The 20,721-nt window shown below is 36.6% G+C and overlaps 2 protein-coding genes and 1 pseudogene across 2 annotated transcripts; all 3 read right to left on the bottom strand.

Annotated features, from left to right (window-relative positions):
• Positions 1 to 1,445: 1,445 nt before the first annotated feature.
• On the bottom strand, positions 1,446 to 4,897 carry LOC128239213 (uncharacterized). Its single transcript, XM_052955756.1, has 3 exons — positions 4,683 to 4,897; positions 2,430 to 4,138; positions 1,446 to 2,201 (listed from the first exon to the last, which is right to left on the bottom strand). Exons 2-3 carry the CDS (start codon positions 4,123 to 4,125, stop codon positions 2,014 to 2,016), a joined length of 1,884 nt encoding a protein of 627 aa, XP_052811716.1. The 5' UTR covers positions 4,126 to 4,138; positions 4,683 to 4,897; the 3' UTR covers positions 1,446 to 2,013.
• Positions 4,898 to 7,871: 2,974 nt separating this feature from the next.
• LOC128237615 (monocarboxylate transporter 12-like) lies at positions 7,872 to 14,289 on the bottom strand (annotated as a pseudogene).
• A 3,798-nt stretch (positions 14,290 to 18,087) lies between these two features.
• LOC128237616 (uncharacterized) lies at positions 18,088 to 18,474 on the bottom strand. The gene has a single exon (XM_052953203.1). It carries the CDS (start codon positions 18,472 to 18,474, stop codon positions 18,088 to 18,090), a length of 387 nt encoding a protein of 128 aa, XP_052809163.1.
• Positions 18,475 to 20,721: the final 2,247 nt, after the last annotated feature.

Raw genomic sequence — 20,721 nt, forward strand, 5'->3', positions numbered from 1 at the left:
TCGGCTGCGCTCTGTAGCATCGTTCTGTTCGGGAGATCCAGTGCACTGGCACTCTGTGTTATTCGCCGCGTCGGATTGCACACACATAACCAGTTCTTAAAAGAAGGAAAATGATTTTTTTTCTATTTTTAGTTCAGCTTGATGTAACGGATCTCTTGTCATGGAATGGACCCAAAATTAACTTCGCTTTTAAAGATAGCCTGTGGAATTGGAATATTTGGTTAGTTTATTCTTGGGTCACCTTGATATATAGTTACCTTTCAATTAATTACATTTTCTTTCGTAGTTTAGGTGGACTAAAAATAAACACACAACCATAAACGAACTGGTCTGTGTTTTTATCAGCAGTCGTTTTCGTGTGCTATACATTTCATGTTTAAACAGATCCCTTAAAATTGGTTCATGTGTAACGCCTTAAATTATATACGCTAAAAATATTGGGAGCTATGTACATGGATTTAACCAAGACAATTACATCACGCAAGTAAAAAAATCCACCATAGTTCGGAGTTTTCTTAAACAATGATTTCAGGGCATGAATCCGTAATTTTGGGTAGGAAGCGGATACATTCAACAGTACTATTATATTCATGTAGTTCACGCATGCCACCGCTAGAAGGAAAGAAGGATGACCATCTACAAACACGCTAGAGAGATTGCGGACACTTCATGTACGGGTATGTTTACATGTGTGCTTTCTCACCCAGGTATGTGTATATTGTACACATCTCGATTTTTTTACACGGTAGCACGAGGGAAATGTTCAGCGAGCCTATAACTTCAAGATTAAAGATAAGTTAGACAAGCTAGTGTTATACTCAACTGCAACTTTTGTCTGTATGTGTAGCTACACCTGCAAGCACACGTCGTGTTTCGCAAACTCGCTTGTGTACGTTCACAGTGGACATTGAAAGCGAACTCTCGATTTTCTCTGTCATTACGGGTTGAAAGGCACATTTTCTGATAGTTTCGCTGTCATACTTTTGTATGACAATGTTTACTTAAAAACAACGCTTGCGTATGTGCGTGAAGTTAGCAGCACAGCGGCATAGCAGCAAGCTGCTGGCAATAAGCTGATATGCTGTTGACAGCTAGCTGCTACATATTATTCTACGACTATGATAATATATTTACTTAACTTCTAGTGTTTATAATTGTATGTGTTTTATGGACAACAAATCAGTGTGTGTATACCACGTGATAAATTGCGTCATAATTGATTCGTCGGAAGGTAATATCGCTTACGTTCCGAAATTGTTAGACTGAAGCAACATCGTTGATTAAGTCGCGGAGATAGTCCGGAGATGTGCACTAAATTACAATCGGTCAATGAATTTGTAAACATATCTTCTCATGACAAATGCAAAATTTATATTTTGTAAACCGAAATTTAACGAGTCGTTTTACATTTACAAATACACACTTATATGTTTAGATATTTTATTAGTTAGATAAACAGTAAAAAAATAAATAATAAATTATGTTTGTACAGAAATCTGATGAACAAACTTGAAAAATGTCATTCAATAAATGCGAAAATAGTTCGCTCGAAAAAAAAATCAGGTAGTCGAGAGATCTACTCCCTAAGTTGATCTCTTGTCCAGGTTTGCCTTAAAAGACGCTATGATTCTTGAAATAACCCTACTTGAGGTCACAGTATTTGATGTCACACCATAAAAGATCGATAGGGCATGTAATCAAGATATTTCAAAATAAAAAAACGCAGTTATATATATTAACATAAACATAAATAAAACCAACCGGATTTCCCTGAAAGACAGTCTATCTTGTTGACACCTTAATAATTAATCAACCAACGACCTTGTGAATGTTGACAAAATATTGTACGAGTTTAAGGACATATTTTCGAATAAACATATATGTTCTGGTCTCTTAAGGTCATTAGTTCTCTGTCTAGTAAAAGCGAAACAAAAATTACTGTTAACGTTAAGTGAGCTTTCAGTTCAGGGAAACCCTTGCTTTTACATAATATTAATATTTTAAGGGATGAATTTAAGCGGTTTGGCTGTTCTGTCTGGATGGTGGCGAGACAGAAGTAAAAATGTCAAGGAGGACGTTCTCCACTGAGCGGCTCTGTATGGCTTGTAAAATTCGTCCCAGCCACGTGTCGATAGCCGGTTGCCCGCAGTAGAACGGAATGTCCAGCTCCTTCCGAATAAAGTTGTACATTCGGCTAGTACCTGAAGAAATAAAACAAATATAATTACCATAAGTAAGGTATGCTAATTTCTTCACAAGTGTTCGATTATCATCAAACAAAATAATGTATTTTATGCTGTTGTTACTTTAATTACTATATAATTTTATCGTTTAACGGCAATAGGTTGATACGATCCGTTTGAAAATGATACAATGCGCAATATTAAACCATAACAGGTATCACAAATTAAACTGGACAGTATTAGTACCTTTTCCCATGTATTTCGATGCATCCATTTCTCCGTTACATGCCCGTTTGTAGAGGTTTCGCATCCGTTCATACACAACCATTTCCGCAGCAGCCTTCGTCCCCTGCATTCCCGAGGCTTCCTTGAGAGCCGCTATCCGTTCGTCGCACATGAACATAAGATCGTACCACTCCGTCTTCTCTAACAGATTGGTGGCCTCCGGGTACTGTTCCCGGAGCTTATCGGCCTCCTCCATGGCGAGATTCCTTAGGAGCCGTAGGTCCACGGCCTGGGCGGTCAGACATAACAGGTTAGTCACCATCATCTGTACGATCTCAACCGCCTCCGCCGTCAGCCGCGCGCTTACCAATGCCATCGAATTAACAGACTGGTTGTGTGTCTCAGCGCTTATCACGTGGTTGCTCATGGGGTTCACAAAGTGGTCGAGCTCCGACATGTACGAAGCCATCGCTGTATCGCAGCCTTTGAATCCAAAGTCGAGATTTATATCACATCCGCTGAGATTTGGAGGTAGTCCAAAGTTCAGTTTTCCGTTCACAACTTCTTGAAATTGAGCTAGGAGCAGTTTCCCACACACACCCATCACTTGTCTGGTCTGATCCATGGCGATTGACATGGTTTCTCCTTGGAAATTTGCTCCGTGGGCAATTGTGTTTGTTCGATGGTCAATGATGGGGTTATCATTGGCACTATTCAGCTCAATGGTGATACGCCTACAAGCATCGACAAGAGTCTCGGCGACGGACCCAAGCCACTGTGGCGAGCTCCTCAGACTGTATCTGTCCTGCTTCAGGACGCCATACTTGTCTGGAAGATGCATGTCTAGAGTGGTAATCGCCAACTGGCTGTCTTCAAGTACGCGTAGCATATTGCGAGCGATTTCCTTTTGGCCGAGATGTGGTAGGCACTCATGAATCAGAGGGTGAAAACTTTCCGTTCTCCCGTGAAGAGCTTCCACTGACATTCCTGTGCACACTTGAGTTAGGAGTAGCATAAGATTGGCGTCATACAGAGTTGGCGCGGAAACACCCGCAGCGAATGAATCCGCATTGATAATAGCCAGTCCTTCTTTAGGCCCCAGGGTAATTGGCGTAATTCGGACCGCTTCGAGCGCTTTAGGACACGTTGTTTGAACTCCAGCGTGGACGACCTGTAAATCCGCACGGCCAATCATAGCCGCTGCGATGTAACCAAGAGGCATCAGGTCCCCGCTGGCGCTCACCGAGCCTCTTAGTGGGACTCGGGGCGTTATGTCGTGATTTATCAACTCCACCAGCACCTGGGGCACGTCAGGCCGCACGCCGGAGTATCCTTTCGCCAGACAGTTCGCACGCGTCACCATGGCAGCGCGTGTCAAATGCACGGGAAATACTCGACCCATTCCAGCATTCACGTGCCGAATTAAGGCTGTTTGTACATCATCTAATTTACATGACCTTACTTCTGCGCTCCCGCCAAAACCTGTATTTATACCGTACACAATAAGCCCTTCGTCCAATTTCTCTTTAAGGTATTTTTGGTTTGAAACCATTTCATTTAAAGCGTCCTCGGCCAGAACGACCTTGACCCCGCTGTCGGCACTAAGGCCGAGAACCTCGGGTATAGAGAGTTGTCTCCCGTTTAAGATCACCGTGTCCTTGATCTTTCTACGCTCCTGTATCATGGCCAGCGTGGTCTTTACGTGACTTTCCGACATTTTTCTTGGTAGTCTAAAGAAATATATAAATGTGCATGTAATTATATGGCACTACAATTTATTAATATGAAAACATTTAAAATGAACTTTCATTCTCAAGTCGCGATGATTCTCGAACTTGAAAACGTCTATATGTAATCTTTGTCATGGGGATCAAAAAGAATTGAAAATATGTACTATTATATTTTTAAATTAAAACGGTATGTATATACGTACCGCGAGTGTGGAATATTCAAAATCTGGTTTAAAATGTTGAAACAAATGAGAACGGTATTAAAAATGTTCGAAGATATTTTTAATTAGCTTAAGTTATATCTTTTAAATTTCTATTCCTTAACGGTTTTTGCTTTTGTAATTTTTTTACGATATGAAATTCTCGTATATAAATACAATTACACACCTTTTGCAGTAAGTCAATGTCGTCAAACACAAACGAATTTATAATAATATTTATTTCCTTGACAATTATTTAAGAAATAAAAGCAAAATATTGACAATGATAATAAAGATATATATATGTAAGAGAAACCAGGTTTGTTTTAATAAATCTTCCATACCTGTTTAATGGCAATACAAAACAGTATTGTATATATCCCTTTTATTTTTCTCTCTTAACTCTTCGAACAATTAAAACAATGAATTACTTTAAACTATTCCGAGCAGTCAGCTTATCATATATAGAGAGGCCACCGACCATCCTACCAGGATATAATTTACACTGTGTCAGCTACCGCGCTACACCGACCCGATTGATATCTTCGGCAGTCGTATTAGATTCAGCTTTGTCCACGAACTGGAGATGGTTCAAAGTTAAAAAACATAAAACACGGATGTTATGACCAGTTTAAACTAGTGTCAGATGCAGCCGGCTCACTAATTGACAGTTCAACGTAATACACCTTAGCTTTGGAATGTTGTTTTGCAAATGCCGTAAGTTCTTATTTAGACAGATCACACTGGGTGTTCCGACGAGAGATTCACAGGGAGCCATTTAAAATTGTTGAAACTAAAGACTAATATGAAAAGAAAAGAACAGAGCATATTATGTGACTGTCAATGTTGAGAAGTAAGAAACAAACAAGCAGCATATAACACTAAGAGAGAGTAAATACACATTATTTTGTTTAATAACTGAATGTTTTGTATGTCGATCAATCTTAATAACTTTACTCCACCGATGCAGCTTCTACATTTCAGACAGCCCACAATGCTACAGTCAATAAACACAGAAGGATGTGGACTTGATTGAAACATATTCGTTTTTAATGTACTAACAAAACAACAAACATAACACAAACCAATAAAACTACTAGATAGATCGGCGGACCTTTGAACCCTTCCATTTTATTCGAAAACAACAACAACAACAACAACAACAACAACGAAACGCAATTGAAACGCGAAAACTGAAATATGAACCATTAAAATGTCCTATGTCAGACGAAGGTGAGGCAAAATGACCAAAGTGATGACAATATGGAGAAATCGTTTGTTTATTGTTGTTTTCTGAACCCGGATTTAATTTGAATTTAACTTAGAAATATTGAAGCGTTCATAATCAGGTAGAAATATCGTGACAAATAGAGCTACAGATTTTACTGCTGCTGCTATTGCTACTGCCACTGATTCAGCCGAGATTTAAATCTGAAACTGTGCACTACTACTACTACTACTACTACTACTACTACTACTACTACTACTACTACTACTACTAAAATGTTTTTGTAATCTTAATAAAAGTATCTCAAATGAAAAAAAGACAGATCTGATTCTTAGGATTCGTAAAACTCTCGGGTGGGCGAGTTTGATAATATTTTTCAAAGACAACATTTTGTTCGAAAACCAACCTTTAAACTTAAATAGGTGTGAATGTTTTATACAATGGTGCTGCATTTGGAATACATGTTTAAAGTTCAATATATAAATTAACGGATACTATTTAAATGTACACATGATGTATTTCAGCCATTATTACAAGCTTATTAAAGGAACTATACATCAGATTGACACCAAAAAAAAATCTCAGGACAATCATTTAATGAAATGTTTTACTCTTTGATATCATAATTGTAAAAAATATACCAAACTGTTAAAAAAATCGGGTAGCCAAAATTGCAATCCAGTGCTGTATCCACTGTGTATCCACTGTGCTACGAAGGCTAACCCTAAACTGTTGGAGTATTTAAGCTATATACCTAACTTAATAATATCCCGTGATAACATCGACTAGCCAATCACGCATAAGGAATTAATTCTACTAGGTAGACATACCTAGTAATCTCTTTTAATGGAAAAATACGAAAAAAACTGCAAAACATAAATTAATTGTAAACTATGTGGTACTCTAGTTAGTAAATTTCAATGCATTGTACACATTGATACCAAAAATTATGTCAGTTTTCGACAATTTTCTTCTTTTATCGCTTTTTCATCATACGGAGTGCAGCCCCTTTAATGTATAATTCGTTTTTAATTACAATGTACTCTTTTCATGAGCTATAAAGTGTAGATGTGAACTACAGACAGGCGAAACACTATTAACATTTACACTGTTTTTATAAATCAAAGCAATGGTAGTGATGATAGACTCGGGCAATGATCAGTAGTTTTATTAAAGCATGTGCACTCTGAATCATACAGCATGCTTAAGAAGGGATCTCCTTTAGCACTGTAAAAGTGTTACCATATTTCTCTTATGACTTCATCTTTCCTGCTACATAGTTATATTTCTTGTATGGTTGAAATAAGATAAGCTTACAGTTTCATAATTTTACTTTACTTCCAAAGTTTGCCAATGTTTATCCAGTCTTACAAAGAAAATCACTGTAAAAGAATCTGTATAAAGCAGCTAACATATAGAATAAGCTGCAAAGTTTCCTTCTCAATTACCTAATGATCATTTCGTTTTGTGCATACACCAATTGTCAACTTTTCATGTATTATTGCCACAGTTATTTCTTTCATTATGCGCATACTTTGTATATGTGAAAACTGAAAATTTTATAAAAAATATTGAAATCTATATTGTTTAAATCAAAAAATGGTATCACTTTGTAAAGTATGTCTTTCTAGTAGTATATGTTGTATATTGCTATGTCCAAGTGTACGTCAATGGTGTCATTCTGGATATACGAGTATGACGTATTTTGCTATCTGTTCCAAAGTATGGCACGGAATCATGGCATTCGATCAAGATATAGTGTCTGCTGTTTTAAATGAAACTGCAACCTCAGAATTGTTTTGGCCCCATTTTCTCGAAAGATTTTAATCGTACCAAGCTTCAGTGCTTTATTTCATTAACCCAGATTTGCTTCCTTACTCATGATTTTACTGATGGAAAAAAAATATTTCATCATTATTATAAAAAAGCTTAGCTTTATCCTTTTATAAAGGACTTATGAGGTGGTTTGGCTTTCCGCCATTTTGTGTTTGTTTTTTATGAACAATTAATTAAGAAACAAACTTGCTTGCAAACTAAAGCTGACTGTTTATGTACGTAAAAGGACGGTATTCATCAAAGATAAAATATGTTTTTGTATAAGGACGGTATTCATCAAAGATAAAATATAAGTGATGTCAATATGTTTACTAATAAAGATGAATTTAGTTAAATGAACCACTTTAAATGGTCGTTTCTTCATGCCAGAGGTATTTCCATAACTCCGCCAAATTGTTGTCGATTTCCAAAATTCTTTTACTAATGAATTCGGTCTGTTAATTATTCCATTTTCAAGAGCTCTTACTGCTCAGGTGTCCATCTCCTTTAAGCCACCAGAAAGGCCGTTTCCCTGTACGCGCGTCGGGACAAATTGGGCTTCGCGGAAGATCTGGCCAACACGCCGGGGCCCGCGAACTACGGAGTGAATAATCCGAGTGTTACAAAAAATAGAAGCCCCCAGTACTTGCTACTTGGGCGGAACTTTGAACCTACGCAGAAAGAGAACACCCCTGGACCCGGGGCCTACAACCAACAAAACGTGAACGTATTGGATGTGTACGTGAATAGTTACTCATTCAATATGAAGGACTTAAAATTCGATTTATCTCTTTGTGGTGACGTAGCACTCAACAGTTATCCATACGTACACGTACAAGTAACGTTTCTCAACCTTTCTATTATAAGCAATGTTAACTACATTGCCGGATGTCAATATTTATATGAAAATCTCTTACTTATATAAACGCCGTACGCATTTAACGGAACGATCGGTCGGAGATATCTGGCGATATGTGGTACCGTGTAATAAATAGTGCGATTATTTGCCACAATAATAATTACCAGAACACAAGCCATCCAATAGATTTATAAAGAGTCTAGTATTATCCTCTGTTTTGTTTTTACAGTTTCGGAAGTGCCCATAAAAAAGAGATTGCGAGTTTTCGCTTGATTATATTTTTATATTTACATCTGTTTACATTTTATAAACGTACTATGTGTACATTTCCGCTGTTAACTGTCAGCGTTATCAAAATGATGTGATCTTGTTTAATCTATATAATCTTATTCCATTTGATTATGTTATTGTATCCCTGTTCCGTGATTCACTGCTAATCACTGTACTGTATCTACACATTACCATAGCAACTGCGATATAGCTACACATTACCCTGGCAACCGTGACATTTCTTCACATTACTTTAGCAACGGTGACAAATTGCAAAAACATTGACGACATATCTACAAATTACCATAGGATTGGTGATATTTTTACACTTTACAATAGCAACGGTGATATTTTTATGTATTTCCATAGCAACGGTGAAAGATCTGCACATTACTATGACAACGGAAACTAATCATTTCTTAAACATTTTTAATTTACGTGTTTTTTTTAAAAAAAGAAATCTATTCAGATTATAACCTACATTTTCAGTCAATAAAAGACATTCAAGTTCAACTCTTAATCATTAAGACTTGTAGTTTTACAACCTAACATACGTAATTTTCTTCCCGCCGGCTGAAAACATGTGATACTCTAAAGACATTTAGAACGTATTAGGTAGAATCTATAACTAAAAATAGTTCGGATTGTTTGCTCTGCCGTTCTTTATCGTAAAGAGTTTACCTTATATGTTCTAACTAATACTTGACTATAGCGGTCAATTTTTGAAACGTCAAGAAAATCGAAATTTAATAAATTTATCTCACTACTGTCGTATACTGAGATAGTGTTACGTTTTAAACCTACAACATTGGACCAGCATGGGCAATATTGTACAAATAGATCTTTACGAACTATTTAGAGTTCATCGCACTAAATAAGCAAATCAGAGCCAAGTATTTCTAATCTAGTTTGTTTGGTGGTCTAGGTGATTGAATCGATTCACTGTTTATGCCGTGACGTCACACCTGAAGATTTACTTACCCGAGTTTCAAGCCGATAAGAAATTTCTTTTTACAAATTTAACGAAATGTTTCCTTGCAATTAATTCGTTAAATTTGCACAACTATAACATATTCTGAAAGTTAATTCAAATTGCGAAGAAAAGTATTCAAAGGATTTAAATGTCTATTATATTTCCACGCATTGTGTTATTACAGTGCGTATTATAGAAATGTTAATAAACTCTTATATGTAAAATTGTGTTATAATTCCATTTACTTCTTGCCCACAGAAGGCCAAACTTGAGTTGTGGAGTATATGCTGAGTATAAAGCTTCTCGGAAAATATATTTTAAAGGTATTATTTGTAATCATGTAAAAAATCGCCCAGCACTTCCATTTAATGTTTTCATAATTTCCAGTTTTACAGACACTGAGAACGGTAGTCTTTAGTTTATATAATCGTAGTGTTGTTGCAGACCTTGTATATACAAAGGTTTTGGTACATTTTACTTGTTACTTAGTGTCGATTCCATTCATTCACTTTACATGACTGAATTTGTAATCACTTATGAGTTTTGAGACCGCATTATCGCATTTATCTCGCCATTACTCTCATGTCTCAATGTACGTATAGTCAGGTCAAATTTAGATGGTCATTAATATAGCTTTTTAGCAATGTACTATAACGTTTCTAAAAAATAGGTGCCTATACAAACCAAAAACCTAGACCTAGAATGCAGGCTCCGTCAACTTTGATTCAACATATTTTCCCTATTTAAAAGGCAACCTATAGTAAATATTCGTAGATTGTATTTACATCTACCTAAAACTTGTCAAGTAAGTTCTAATACAGATTCAAATGATAAACTTTCCTTCAATAATTTAAGAGTGGTCGTCTCTCCATTAAAGTTACCAATAGTACGAACGTTACGAATGGTGGCTTGTTTCCTAACATTTCTTCGTGCAAATCTGGGAAATGTATTTGCTGTTCTTTTCTTCGAAATAGCCCAAATATTCCCTCTTTCATAAATAATAGAACATTTAACTGTTTACTAAAGAAAAACGTCTCTTGAAAATCATCTAATAATATAATTATGTTATTAATTGAAATGTGGAAATTTGTGGAATTCAGTATGTAGGACAGACAGGGGGCCATCGAAGTCCGGTTACGAGAACATGTTTATCAAATCAAAAAGAATAATAACTCCTTCATTTTTTATATCAACATTTTTATAGCAGCTTACATAGTTTGGATAAATTAACCATTCATCCAGTAGAACATATACTATTTACAGATAAAGTAAGCAATTCCTATAGATTCAAGGCAAGATGGCACGCATAACTTGACAGGAATAAACGCTTGCAAACTCCATATCCGCTTTGACTCAATGATCACATATCTAATGTTGGTAATATATCAAAGAGTAGTAATATTGATATTGTTTTCATTATTTATAGATAGAAAGCGTTAGACAAGATCACATTGTAAGATGATTAAAGGAAACATAAAACAGAGACAACGTCGAACAATTGATTTCGAGCAGTGCAATAATATCCTGTTACTAAATGGGAAACATCGATTTATTTTGTACTTCAGTTACTTCTTTAAGCTTATTGGATAAGGAAGCGGAAAAAAATCATTTTGAGGACAGATGATCCAAAGTATGAATGCGCTTGTATTGTTAACGGTTATACTAAACATTACCTCCATTCCACTATTGTTAATGTGGAACTCGTATTAAACTTTCTTTTAGCAAAATATTTAAATGGTTTATTCAAGAATAAAAATTTAGAAAAATGCGTTCTGCAATACTTTAAGAATAAAGAAGTACCAATAATATGTTATAATTATAATAGGCTTATTCGAAATTGCATATTTAAATATATCGAAGTAACGGCAGAAGATGACATTTCTGGAAATACACCTTCTTCGTGAGATTGTATTGAATATGTGTATCGTTACGACGCTTTTGGGCATATTGTTACTGTGGATTTTATGTTTATTAAAAATTATCAACCTAAGAAAACTGCTAAATAAAAGTCATAAATACCGGATAGAATCTGAAATTAATTTCCATACGTGTAAATAAGAATTGACAGAGACTTTATCTAACTGTTATAAAAGGTGGCATAAAAGAGAAGGGGTTGAACGTATTGCCTTAATGTCGTGGATGAATAAAATATTTTTCAACAATACTCCATTAGCCCTCCCACCTAAGTCTATTTCGATAACTCCAAAACTGATAATGAATATCAAAACCACACATAAAAACTAAGTCTTCGTTCCAGCTGACAAACCAGCTAATAATGTAATTATAGTTTGACGTTTATAGTACGTAAATACTATCATTGGTGAGGTACAATCTTCAGAACATACGTTCCTAGCCTACTCGATAAAATGTATTATTAAAATTCATTTTGGTTTTAATGTTCAATTTCAAGTTGTGTTGAATGATGATTATAAAAACATTCCAACAATACACTAGAAATCAATAGTGCATACAAACGTATAAATCACGATTTATAGTTAATTTCATTTTTTGTTCTACTAAACAGGTTTCGATTTTACTTACATCTCCTCCTTAACTGCGATTAAAATGCATATGCAAAAATATAGTTATACAGTGCATGAGAATTACTGGTTGACCTTTGAACTGTTCGCATCAACAACTGCTGTAAAACCAACAATGAATACTCCGACAAGTTGAACATTGCCAGAAGGTTCGGAAAAATATTTCCACATCTTTTGTATGTTTCTTCTTCCTTTTACAGTCACAGAATGCGGAAAGTCCCATCACAAATGAACTTGCAATCATGGAAATACCCGCGAAATGAAATGCTGATTGATAGTTTCCTAACGCGTCCTTTATCCACCCTGAAAATACAATATAAAACATGGTTTTACACGACTAAGTTTATTAAAAATAATTTTTCTAGAATTTGTCAATGCAAAATTTACATAGATGTACGCATAGCCAAATTAAATAGCTCAACTGTTCTTTTACACAAACGTGCCATTGTAGTCCGAGCAGAAACCCCGTCCACTGGAAAAGGAGGACCAGGCCGAATGAACTGGCTAGTTTGCCACTCCCCAGCAGGTCTACCAGAATCATGGGTCGAGCGCGTTATAAGAACCCGCGAAGAGCCCAAATATCACAGAGTAGGTTGCGAATTGCCAGTACTGGGAGGAAAACCCGCTAGTTATATTTGCAATACCGCTGATGAATATAGCCGTCGTGTAAAAATATTTTCTACTATTTCGCAGTAGTTCGATATCACAAAGGAAACCAAAAGCGAGCCGCCCTACAATGTCGGCTATACCGGTGATTGAGAGAAGAAATGCGGCCCTTTGTGGAGTCACGTAATGCTCAATTGCTAGCGGCGGAATCATAACGGTGGCGGGTGTATGGCCGCATGCCGCCGACATGATGGATACGCCGAAGCAAAGAAACAATGACCTCTTCAAAAGTGTGTAGTCTAAATATTCGCGGAATCCCTTCTGTACGAATATCGAGTTTCAAGAGGTCTGCTGGTAGCGGGCGTCATTTGCGTTCATTCTCTACTTGTCTACCTCATCAAAAAAATCACTCTCATTTCTACTTTGTTCATTAGCGTTCTTTCTCTGCGTGTCTTCTTTATCACAATAATCACTCTCATTTCTACTTTGTTCATTTGTAACAGTTTCAATGCAATATATATCATTTGCCCTTTCCTTACCCTCATTAATTGTTAACGCACTCTTGTCATTAGGCACATCTCTGAAGAACAACCCACAAATAATGATATTCACCATTACACCCGCCATTATAAACATTGTGCATTTAAACTCAACATGTTTGAAGAGCATTTCAAGGAGCGGTGCAAACGCGAAGGTGCCAATACCGGCGCCGGCGACCGCGATCCCCGTGGCGAGGGAGTGCAGCCTGCGGAACGACTGCCCAAGGATGACGATGGACGGCGTGTAAGCCAAAGACTTACCGATACCTGTCAAAGTAAAGAAACAAAATATAACGGCTAGGTAGACTGATTCTAGACATACTTGGAATTTCTGCTAGATCCGACGAGCTTAAACTTCGCATACCGGCTTTGATAACTAGCTCGTAGTTAAATTACAACGTTATGAAAATGGTACAATACAATTACTTTATCCAATACCCTCGGAGTAAAAATATACATATGCGAGAAGCGCTCTTGTGTAATTTCAATAACTCGGGTTGTAAGAACATTAACTAGATGTGTTTAAAAACATTTGAAATCTGATCGCATTGTAGATAGTCAAACAATGCCTATAACCTCTACATAACGGAAACCTTTATAAGAATTGAAAACCTTTGAAAGAATTATGGCATGAAAAAATATCAACATTTTGGAGAGTATGAAAACATCGACTAACCCGCTAGTAAGCCGTATATAAGAAACATGTATTCCAGTCTCGGCATAAGACTAGTCAGTGTCCAGCCGGCCGCCGTCAAGACGCCGCCGACGACCACCATCGTCTGACAGAAGAACCGAGAACTCAAGGCACTCGACACCGGACCTGTGTTAGAAATAACTTATGTTGAAAATGTAGAAAGAGGCATCATGGAGACAAAACGAAAATGGTTAAATTTGGGCATTGGCGTTTTTAATCAATATAGTCCGCCTCTATTTTAAAAACTCCTCGGGTCGATCCGCGATCGTTGGCATATTCGAGTGGTCAATCCCCCAAAATGGACACCAGCATGATTTATAGTTTATTTTTATACAATAACCTTCGCCTTTTTTAAGTTCCCCAATTATTTTTAATTGTTACTTTATATTTACACGGTACCTAACAGCAGTCCCATGGTGTTTGCCATGGAGCCGACCCAGGCTGTTTTACCGGAGCTCTCCTGAAACACGTCGAGCAGCTATACGTATATCACACCAAAGCTGTTGACTGCTCCGCCGATCAGAAAGTTCAATACTGTTGCGCCTGTGAAAAATGTAAGTCTTATAAATGCTAGAAATTGAAAACATCTAGGTAATACCTAAGTTGAACATCGGTAAGATGTTCCGATTCATTGGGAAAATTATTCAATAGAATGCCAGAATTACTCCTGGAATGTTTCGTTCCATATTCAATGACTTAATGCGTACTTTGATAAGATGTACCTTTTGCGTTTTATTTTTTTTTAGGATTTTTGGGATAAGAGTGAGGTTTGTGCACATAAACTGGTTTAAACCCCCAGTATATTTGCATTTTTCTGACCGTTACAAAGCTGTACCTAACAACCCTTGATAAACATACCTAGTTTTTTAAAGATAGTATGTTTGCACTGTGCTGTTTGTGGAGTTTTGTGCTGTTCTTCCATGTTTCTTGTTTGTGATTTTATGTTCTATGTCTTTGGCGTTTACCCAGTGCCATTAAACCGGGTTTATGTTTAAACTGTTTGCTACTGAGCTTGTTTCTTTAGCTTTTCGCATAAATATTAAGCGATAATTGATCCCGATTTTATTCCAAAAACATAATTCTAAAATACGTTGAAAAATCCTGTTAGTATTAAAGGTGGTTCAGTTTTGCCATTTTCAGCTATTCTTTTTTATCGCTTTGCCAGAACAAAAGACGATAATAATAGTTTTCTCGTCTTTTAATGTTGAGACTAAAAAGCTGAACGGCAGCATAAAGAAGTGATATTATTTGAATAAGCATCGTTCTTCATCGTATTTCCTTTATTTTAAAATCGCCTTCACAAGAACCCAACAACGAAAAGACGTCAAAACGCCAAACGTCGTCTTTTTGCTCTTACGCCCGTGAAACAATTAAAAAGACATTATTGGCAGACACAGGCATGCAAGTAAAGTTACTTACAATATTGAAGATCTGGCCGAAAAATAGCGTAGATGATGTTAGATTTAAGGGGTAAAAATGATTTTAAGTCATCAATTATGTGACCAATTAATACACATGACTTACGGATGACAATGACCAAGCCCCAGCCGCCGTCGGGAGCGGAAGCACCAACGCAGCGAAGCTTCATGGTTTCATCAGGAGTGGGAGGACCAATTCGTCTGCGCTTTGTTGTATTTTCATGACCAAAGCGCTTGCGCTCGGTGCCATCATCCGGAGCGGTAGGACTAATTCGGCTGTGTTCTGTGGCATCATCCGGAGCGGTAGGACCAATTTGGCTGCGATATGTGGCATCGTTCGGAGAGATAGGACATATTCGGCTTCGCTCGGTGGCATCGTCCGGAGAGGTAGGACAAATTCGGCTGCGCTCAGAGGCATCGTCCTGTGCGGGAGGACCAATGCGATGGCGCTCAGTTGCATTTGTCGTGAAGGATTTCACATACATAACCAATTTTTAAAAGAAGGAAAGTATTGATATAGTTCAGCTTGATGATGATGATGATGATGATGATGATGATGATGATGATGATGATGATGATGATGATGATGGTGATGATGATGATGATGATGAAGACAATAAAGATGAGCATATAAGTCGTTTTTTTAATTCTTGAATCACTTTTATATACAGGTACCTTTTTTATTAGTTACATTTTCTTAGGAAACATTGGTGTTTTTAAAACAACAACCATAAACGAACATGTCTTTGCTTCACATTTCAAGTTTGAACAGATTCCTTAAATTTGGTGCATTTGTCATTTCGTAAATAATATACTGGATAGATATTGGAAGCTATGTGCATGTATTTAAAAAAAAAACGATTACAACAAGCAAGTAAAAAGATCCACCATAGATTGGGTGTTTCTTAAACCATCACGTTAGAGCATACTTTACCGCTTTGTTCGTAATTTTAGTTCGGAATCGGATATATTTAGAGGTACTTTTATATACATGTAGAAACGCATTCACTCCTTGTAGGAACAAAGGGTATTTTCGAGGAAAAGGTCACATGGATGACTATTAACAGACACGCTCGCGAGGTTGCGACAACTCCATGTACGGGTATGTATATATAAGTGTGTGCTTTCTCGTGTATAACGTCACCCAGGTTTGTACACATGTCTAATATATTGTATGGTAGCACGAGGGGATTGATCAGCGCGCCTATCAGTTTAAGTTTAAAGATGAATAAGGCAAACTAATGTTAAACTCAGCTTCAAATTTTACCTGTATGTGTAGCTACACCTGCAAGTACACGTCGTGTTTCGCAAACTCGCTGTGTGTCGAAAATGTGCGTACATTCACACTGGATATTCAAGTTTAACTTTCGATTTGCTCTCTTCTAGTAAGTTGAAAGGCACATTTTCCGATATTTTCTCTGACGTATTCTTTGTACGCCCGTGTTTACGTTAAGAGACGACGATGGCATTCCAAAATTGCAAGACTAGAGCGAATGTATACTATGACACAACGTCGCTGATTTGTTCACGGCGGTATGCAATGCGCACTGAATGACAAACGGTCATTGACATATCCCATCTTGACGTATACCAAATTAATATTTTGTAAACCGAAATTAAGTAAGTTGTTTTACATTTAGAAATATACAAATACTTATGTTTTATTAGTTGGATAAACAGAAATGCTCAATTTGTTATGTATATGCAAAAATATTGTGAACAAAATTGAAAATTATCATTCTATCAATACGAAAGTAGCTCGATCGAAAATGCCAGAAGTTTTATATCAGGTATTCGTCGAGCGACCTATCCTTGTCCAGGTTTGCCTTTAATGACGCTTTAATTCTTAAAATAACCATACTTAAGGCACTATAACAGATCGAGAGCATATAATAAAGATATTTCAAAATAGCAAATACAAAAGAAAACACAGTTGATTAAAAACAACACCAAACGGATTTCCCTGAAATTTCTTATCTTGTTGACACCTTAATAATTCATCACCAACGAACTTGTGAATGTTGTCAAATTTTGAACGAGTTTAAAGACAGATTATCGAATAAATATCATAACACGTGTGTTACATAGTTTGTTCTCTTTAGATCATAACTTCTCTGTCAGGTTAGAGTGAAACCACATAATTGTTAACGTTTTGTGAGGTTTCAAGTCAGGGAAACATATATGTTTACATATCGAGTTATATATAAGGCAGTGAAGATGTCAAGGAGGACGTCCTCCACTGAGCGGCTCTGGACGGCCTTCAAAAGCCGTCCCAGCCAAGTGTCGATAGCCGGTTGCCCGCAGTAGAACGGAATGTTCAGCTCCTTCAGAATAAAGTTGTACATTCGGCTTGTACCTGAAGAAATAAAAACAGATAAAATAACCATATGTAAGTTATGCTTAGATCGTTACGAGTGGTCGTTAATCACCAAACAGAATAATGTAATAATGTTGTTATTGCTTTATATAACTATATTATTTTATCGTTTACCGGTAATTGGTTTATACATGTACCAACCGTTTTAAAATGATATAATGTGCAATATTATACTGTTACGTATCACAAATTTTAAATAGGCAGTATCAGTACCTTTTCCCATGTATTTCGATGCATCCATTTCTCCGTTGCATGCCCGTTTGTAGATGTTTTGCATCCGTTCGTACACAACCATCTCCGAAGCAGCCTTTGTCACTTTCATTCCCGAGGCTTCCTTGAGAGCCACTATCCGTTCATCGCACAGGAACATAAGATCGTACCACTCCGTCTTCTCTAACAAATTGGTGGCCACCGGGTACTGTTCCCGGAGCTAATCGGCCTCCTCAATGGCGAAATTCCGTAGGAGTCGGAAGTCCACGGCCTGGGTGGTTAGACACAACAGGTTAGTTACCATCATCTGTACGATCTCAATCGCCTCCGCTGTCAGCCGCGCGTTTACCAGTGCCATCGAATTAACGGACTGGTTGTGTGTCTCAGCGCTTACCACGTGGTTGGTCATGGGGTTCACAAAGTGGTCAAGCTCCGACATGTACGAAGCCATCGCTGTATCGCAGCCTTTGAATCCAAAGTCGAGATTTATATCACATTCGCTGAGATTCGGAGGTAGTCCAAAGTTTAGTTTTACGTTCACAACTTCTTGAAACTGAGCAAGGAGCAGTTTCCCACACACACCCAATAGTGATACGCCTACAGGCATCGACAAGAGTCTCGGCGACGGGCCCTGAAAGCTCACAAAACGTTAACAATTATGTGATTTCGCTCTAACATGACAGAGAAGTTATGATCTAAAGAGAACAAACTATGTTACACACGTGTTATGATGTTTATTCGATAATCTGTCTTGAAACTCGTACATTATTTTGACAACATTCACAAGTTCGTTGGTGATAAATTATTAAGGTGTCAACAAGATAAGAAATTTCATGGAAATCCGTTTGGTGTTGTTTTTAATCAACTGTGTTTCCTTTTGTATTTGCTATTTTGAAATATCTTTATTAGAGTTTAAACAAAGATAACTTCACTATTTCTTCATCATTTTAAATGAAATATAGCGCAGTCTACGTATACGCCGCTTACGGAGCCCCGCGTTCGGTATTTTACCAGAGTTTGATTGAGAGTTTAGTTTCTTAAAACACTTCGACAAACCTTTCCGCATTACGGCCGTCTGACGGAGCACTGTCAAAACATTATTTTGAAATCATGTTTGTCGAAGTGTTTGATGAAACTATTTACCTTATCAAACTCTGGTAATAAAACAAAGAATGGGTTCTTTGAGCATCATAGACTGCCCTTTGTTTATATTGGTGTAGAAAAACAAAAGTTATCTTTGTTTTAAGTGTTCATTTTCAGCAAAATGTTGCCTTCCGACGGAGCATATATGGCGTAGTTTATCACATGGTATACACACACTGGTTTTTCGAAACTAATAATGTTAATGAAGACACTCAATAAGGGTATGTAAAGCTTAATAATCATATTTCGCTAATGGAATCAAACAACTAATAAACCGTCCAAAACTGGTTTCAGCGCGTGATCAATCTTCAGTTGTTCATAAAAAAAAATATGTACCTTTGCAACGGATGTTGTCGCTTACAAAATTTGGGTTTGGTGTAAAATTAACTGATATTGATAGTTTTTAATAATTTAACAGATATGTTAACCAGTTCGTACTAATGCACACAGATAAATATATTTGGAAATGCAATGAAATCGCCGAAGTTTGTTTTTTTCGAAGAAAATGGTAGCGTTTAAAGGTCCGCCGACTTTTCTATGTATTTTTAAGCATAACCAAACACGAATGGCTTTGTTTTTTGGTTGTATAACAAATTAAATAAACACCTGATTAGATCATGCCGTCCACATCCTTATGTTTTGATTAATTGTACAAAAAGGCCTGTCTAAATTGATCGACCAAAATAATATTCTATAATTCAACAACATACTGTAATATTTGTTTACTTTATCATAATTAACATGCTGCTGATTACGTTCTTACTTCACATAAATAACAGTCATATATATTTTTAGTTTCAACATTAGTGCATGCTTCCCTGTGATTGGCGGGCAAACCAAAGTATATCTGTCATCATACAATCAATAATTCAGGTGAACTATATTTAACTCTCACTAAGCATAATTTATAAAATTGTAGCCGGAACTAGTTGTCATGATATCCGTGTTTTATGTTTACGTTTCGAACAGCCCTCTCTGTGTCATCTCGACCATCTCCAGTTCGTAGAAAAAGCCGAGTCTGATTCGATTTCCGGATATATCCATCGCTTTCGTGTAATGTGGTAGCTAGCACAGTTAAACTAATATCCTGGTAGGATGGCCAGTGGCTCCTATATATAACATGGCGCACTGGGAACTGGCATCACACATTCATGATAAGCTTACTGTTCGGTATAGTTTAAAGTAATTCATTGTTTTACTTGTTCGAAGGGTTCAGAGAGAAAGATAAAAGGGACAGTTAAATACCATTTTATATTCGCCTTAAACAAATAAAGGTATGTAAGGTTTACTGGAAAAAAATATTTTACACATTTATCTTTATTATAATTTTAAATATTAAAGGATTCTATTTCCTAAATAATTTTCAAGGATTTTTTTCTTTTTATGATGTCGTTTGTATTGGAAGAAATTGCATTACTGAAATAAGCGTGGAATTTAATGAATACATTTAATTTAATTTCGTGGAAAAATTACAGAGGCAAAACCGTAACCTTAATGGAATAGAAATTTAATAGATATAAGTTAAATGACAGAAACAACCTTCGAACATTTTTGATTTCCGGTCGGATTCTTTTCAACTTTTTAACCAGATTTCGAATATTCCACAATCGCGGTACGTATACATACCGTTTTTATTAACACAAAGATATAATAAATAGTTTTTCGCTTCAATTTTTGATCCATATGGCAAAGATTGTATATATATATACAT

The sequence above is a fragment of the Mya arenaria genome, chromosome 6 (genome assembly GCF_026914265.1).
Source record: "Mya arenaria isolate MELC-2E11 chromosome 6, ASM2691426v1".
Lineage (NCBI taxonomy): Eukaryota > Metazoa > Mollusca > Bivalvia > Myida > Myidae > Mya > Mya arenaria.